Raw genomic sequence first — 5,886 nt, forward strand, 5'->3', positions numbered from 1 at the left:
ATGGACGACTTGTCCAACAGATGTCCAAATCTGAAGGAACCGGACAAGCCCGGTCGGAAACTCGTCGGATATGAGTGAACGACAACAAGAAAGAGTAGACGGGCGGAGAGAGGGCTAGGTCCATACCGTACAAGGATGGAGACCTTCTCCCAAAACCAGTGACGGGCGACAGAACCCCCAGTCGAAGCCACCTGTTTCCCCCTCCTGACCCCTCACACAAATAGTAGGTTTAGGCATCCCGCAGACCCCAGCCTAGTGTGCGCTCAATGAAACTTCCATGCCGCCTTGCCATCGGAGATCACCAAGAGAATCATCCCATCGCTCGGAACAGGCCCTGCTACTCCAAATCAGGTCGCACGGGTGTGTCAAGCACGCAGTACTCGGAGGAGGCCCCGCTGCCGCTGTCCTCGGGAGCCACTGGGGCTTGGCCCAATGGCCCTCTCTAGCGGTGGCGAGGAGGAGGAGGGTGAGGGGTGGTGTCAAGGCGGCGGCCAATTTGGTCGCCTCCCGAGTCGCTCCTCGCCTTGATGCTTATAGTGGGTTGGGTCATGTATTGTAATAGACTACTCTCTCTTTAGTGATGTAAAACGTCATATATTAGTTTACAGAGGGAACACTATTTGTGTTGCTGACTTGGCAAATCCTATTCCACACTTATGTGCGAGATTGTGGGGCAAATGTAGGGGGTGCATGCATCCTAGTAGTGGAGGAACAAGGAAAGATTAGGACCGGGGCAGACTCCAAGCTAACTAAAAGAACATAGAGTCACAATCAGATATTTGGATACGTATTATGCAACTATAAGCACTAAACTAGAGAACCATAAATTCAGAATAGTTAGCAAGTCAAACAGTCGATATTATATCGTCCATGCACATAATTTTAATAAAGACTAAAATTAAATATGACAATGGTACTCAAGAATAAATACTAGATATTATTATTTCATAGAGAAGTTGTAAAAGCTTATTCGTATTGGAAAGCACGAAATGTACCATCAAAGTGTTAATGACGGCTCTCATTTTGAGTCTTCATGGCTTGAAACCTTCATGTAATAACATCATGGGGGAGTGATTTAATTATTCCACATTCAGTGTAGCATATCATCAACTGATTGAACCAATCATCATTGATATGCACAGTTTAGACTTGATCAAAGTACCTCATATATGAAATTTAAACATGTATACTTGATAAAAGGAATAAAAAACCTCCGCATATCTGAGATTTGGTAACTTAAAATGAAAATTTGATGACTTGGAATAATTCATAACTAAAATGGTTAAGTTAGAGAAATCGAGAAGAAGCAAAACCTGAACAGAGTCGAGATTCATTTTTTTAATGAACCTGCTCGGAAGTCGGAACGATCAACCACTGGAATCCCCAATTGCCTACATCATTGCAAGTTACAAACCAACATTAAAATAATCCCCCAATCCATAGAGTGAAATATCATGCCACAAATTGCAACATTGCGTTGTCGGGGCATCAATTCAGACTAAGCAGGATCACTCACCTCTGAATAGAGGCATTATTGCGTTGTCGACTATCGGCCTATCGGCCTCCCTTTCCCGCTGGGAGCATTTGCGTCGGTGCCCAGGTGCCTGACGATTGCCTTTGCGGGGCTGCTGACTACCGGGCTACTCGAGCCATCGCCATTGATCGACAGGGAGGCAACCAACAGGAGACAATAAGACATACGGTTTACCCCCAACTCCTATTCAGCCCATGTTGCATGAGTTACAGTGCAATCGATAAAAGGCGCGCGCGCACACACATACTCTGTCTTTTGTATGTTTGAACATGGGTGGGCCCACTATCTGAAGCATGCATGGAAGCTCCTGGTTCTGGGAAGCTTACAAAAGCTCCCCAAGTCGGGTTTTGGAAGCTTCTGGAAGCTTCCAATGATTTTTCTTTTTTCATTTCAGCAAATTTTCTCCTGGTGGGTAATGTGGATAACGATACTTATTGTTTTGTGAAGTAACATGTTTGTGGGTCTTAATGGACTGCAGGCAATGCAGCCCATTTTGCACATGTTGGGTTTTATTATAACTTTGTAAATTATAATCATAGTGTAATAAATATAAATTTCAAATATTTGAGTTTTATAAATATTACACATGCAAATAAAATAATGTATTTAAAAAATATTGATGTAATTTATAAAAATATTTACATGCGGGATACATTTAGTAAATAAAAAAATTGGTAAAATGCAAAAAACATTAAATTATTTAGTAAATGTAAAAATATACTCTTGCCTTATATTTAAATCATACAAAATTATGAATACAAATATTTTTATAATCAAAAATACTATTTTATTTATATGATTTTTGTGAAAAATATGTCAATAATTTTAGAAATTACCTGAAAAATTTTCTAATAAGTTGTTTTATTTGTATGTATAATATTCATAATACACTTTTAGCTGCAATTTTCCCTTCAGCTGACAGGTGGGGCCCATAGGCCATAGAGACATATGCATTGTAGGCCATCCTGTTCAGTGGGTCCTATGTTATGCTGGCACGCCATGTGTGCGTGCTAACAAAAATACGGTGCCGCATAAGTATATTGTGTCTACTAATGGGATTAGCATCATATTTGCACGCTTGTGCCGAGTTTTAGAACCGGTTCGGCATATTTTTCAAGTTCATACACTAAAGTAAGCATCGATGGCAAGTTTAAGCACTGTTGGTGTATTTACCTCTATATAAATGCCATTTTTGCATAAATAAAATATATAACCTTGTAACAGCATCTACAACCGGGTTCGTCAAATCCCCTCAAACGATCGGGCGGACAGCCCGATCAATGACCCGTAAAAAAAAGACCCAAATGTGTGCCTCAAACCAGTCTCAAACGCCCGGACTGACCGGCACCTCTCATATCCAACCCAAATCTGGGGCGGACATGGGGCGGCCCGGGCACGACCGGACGCGTCCGCCACGTCAGAACTGACAGCCCCACCCAACAAAAAGGGACCAAATCCCCCCTACGACCTACCCATGTTAACTTGCTCGTCAGCGTCGTACGTCTGCTACCTCCGTCGCCACCCTTGTTCCAACCTATGAAGCAAAAAAGAGCTGGAAAGCCATCAATGCTCCTTTTGTGAGGGATATTGACAATGATTATGAATCTTCAAGCAGAGAAGATTCATAATGACAGTCAATAACCTTCAGAAATGATGCAAACCGATGCTTATCACTTTTGGACAACACGGCTATTTAAACCGGTAGCCACGATCCTCGAGCGATGAGGTGGGACTAAACCGACAACCTCGCGGGGCCAACACGGATGTATCTACACTAGAAAATTAAGTAAGAACAACCCCGCGGGGCCAACACGGATGTCATCCACACTAGAAATCTAAGTAAGAACAACCCCGCCGGCCCAACACGGACTGTCAATTGGGGTCATCTACACTGGAATTGACATCCCCCCTAAAATGATCGATGTGCATGTGTTTACATGTATTTGATGTTTTGAAAATAGGATTTGTGATTGTAAATGACAAAATTTGAGGCCCCCCGGTCACTATCCACGGGCGTGTCCGTGTACGTTTTAGAGACCAGATTTATTACGTGTGCCTGTAGATGCTCTAAGAAAGAAGACGGGGGTAAAGAGCCCGTCCACGAGTGGCTTACAAACTATTCTTAACAATTTTCTTGACCATTTTAAGAAAATAAAAATAATCTACTTTCTCATTCCGGAACGAGCAAAGAAAAGCTCGTGCCTGCTAGCCAACCAGGTTCTTCGTACCGGCTAATCCCAACATGCATGACAGCATGGATGAACATGCATGCGGGAATGCCAGTAAGTAAAAGCTAGATAAAGAGACTAGACTAACACAAGTTGCTCGCAGTAAAGTAAGCACGATCCATAATCAAACCACCAAGAGACGATCCTCACAGGAGGTTTCGTTGGCATTGGACGATTTTACCTAGTGTGTAGTGACGGACGACAGATGCATGCATGCATGGCAATCATTACCTAGCTTCCTCGTTTAACTCGTCATGCATGCACCAAAGTATGTTTCTTTAGCATCAACTTTGCCTTTTCCTTCACTTTTGGCAGATTCGCCGCCTCTAATGGATCATGTTTATGCAATGCCAAAACTCCAGTGACCATTATATGAGTGCCCTACTGCGAAAGTGCTCCAACATTAGTGTAGTGGGGCTTTTATTTAAAACAAACATGAGTTGTGGGGCTTGTCTAGCATGGAAGTGGACCTCTGACACTAAGGAGGCAAGTTAGGCAGCTACAGTGGCAGATATGTGTAGAACAGAGAAGGCAATCAGAGAGATAACACTATTCATGTATTACTGTATACTATGAATTACTGTATAAAAATCACCGTTGATAAACTATTGTTTCAAAACACTGTTCTAGCTGCAAGGAAGAAAACTTAGTTTACTGTAGCTACCCTAACATCCCTTGATAAGTCAGAGGACCTCGCTCCATCTAGCATTTGGCAAGGACGTAGCACGTGAGGAAAAAGAGATCAGGTAACTTCAGCTTCTAACCAGATTCGTAGTACGAGTTTGGACTTGGCTAACTAGGTTATAATTACCGATGCGATGAACATGAGTCGTCTGATTCAAATTAATTATCATTGCTATTGCTTTAGTACAACTTTGTAACAAGTACCAAAATTTCAGTTTAAACGACACGATCGACCTCCATACCGGCTGATAGGTTGGCCCTCCATGACACAATGAGACACTGAGTGACATCCGTTGGGCCTAGCCACGCTGGCTATTCTCATGGCGTGGTCCATCTGGAGGCAGCGCAATCGGTGTGTTCTCGACGGCGAAACCCCCTTCATCTCGCAACTCTTCGTATCTATCCAGGACGAGACTAGATCCTGGACTAGGGTAGGCGCGCGCAGACTCAGCTCGTTGCTAGCATAGGGTCCTTTATGTACTCGGGCTGAGCAACCCGTCACCGATGTTATACTGCTCCTTGCCTTGTGTGTTGTGCGCAAGGCATTGAATTTGCAACCCCCCCTCCCCTCCCCTACTATTCTGTTGTCCCTCTCTTCCTATCAATGAAAAGATATGCACTCTCACGTATTTGAAAAAAAAAGATTACGACCCAAAACAACTCCTACTTGCAATTTGACCAAAAATGTGTCAACCCAGTGACACCAGATCGGTCGGTCAAACATGGTTTACTAGAGTAATTAGCACGCTGGGATAGTCCTAGCTTATGCACCCAAGAGACCTATTACAGTAGTAGGCTGCTCACGTACAGACGCGAAAGTGTGAAATGTCGCATAGGTTTAGTTGTTGCCATGTCGACTGCTGTCCTTTTCTCACGTACTCCCTCCGTTCGGAATTACTTGTCTTGAAAATGGATGTATCTAGAACTAAAATACATCTAGATACATTCATTTTTACGATAAGTAATTCCGAACGGAGGGAGTAGAATGCATGACCGGCTGACTGGTTGTACGTGTCCCCACCTGTCGAATTATTACTATATATAATATAAGCTCGGGCAAATTGTCAAGTCAAGACGTCAAGTATGACACACAATCTCAATGCCAGGCGCTGATCGAAAACGCTGACGCTCTTACTCTAGCTACCTAACGAGCAGAGGAGGAGTTGTAGCGTGCTTTCGCGCCGAAAATGTGCAGATTCTTGTTTGAACTTTGAGGTCACGCTTTACCAACCATTGACCCTAAACATGGAGTAAATTGGATAGAAGTACCACAGTTGGGGCATTGGAAGCAGATTGGTACCAAGTTTGGTAATTTTTACATGTCAGTACCAAGTCTGGGGCTATACGTTACAAAAAGATCTAAATCACGTATAAACGCGTATTGACAATGTATCTGATCGGCGGGGCCCGCCTGTCAGCTGCCGACGTGGCATTTTCTTT

The 5,886-nt window shown here is 43.3% G+C and overlaps 1 protein-coding gene across 1 annotated transcript in view; it reads left to right on the forward strand.

Annotated features, from left to right (window-relative positions):
- Positions 1-277: 277 nt before the first annotated feature.
- LOC119309858 (dof zinc finger protein 5-like) overlaps positions 278-5,886 on the forward strand; it is a 6,469-nt gene continuing 860 nt past the window's right edge. Inside the window, exon 1 of the mRNA XM_037585761.1 lies at positions 278-511. Coding sequence (XP_037441658.1) covers positions 278-511 — 234 coding nt within the window. The remainder of the gene's footprint in view (positions 512-5,886) is intronic.

The sequence above is a fragment of the Triticum dicoccoides genome, chromosome 5B, assembly GCF_002162155.2.
Source record: "Triticum dicoccoides isolate Atlit2015 ecotype Zavitan chromosome 5B, WEW_v2.0, whole genome shotgun sequence".
In the NCBI taxonomy this organism is placed as follows: Eukaryota; Viridiplantae; Streptophyta; class Magnoliopsida; order Poales; family Poaceae; genus Triticum; species Triticum dicoccoides.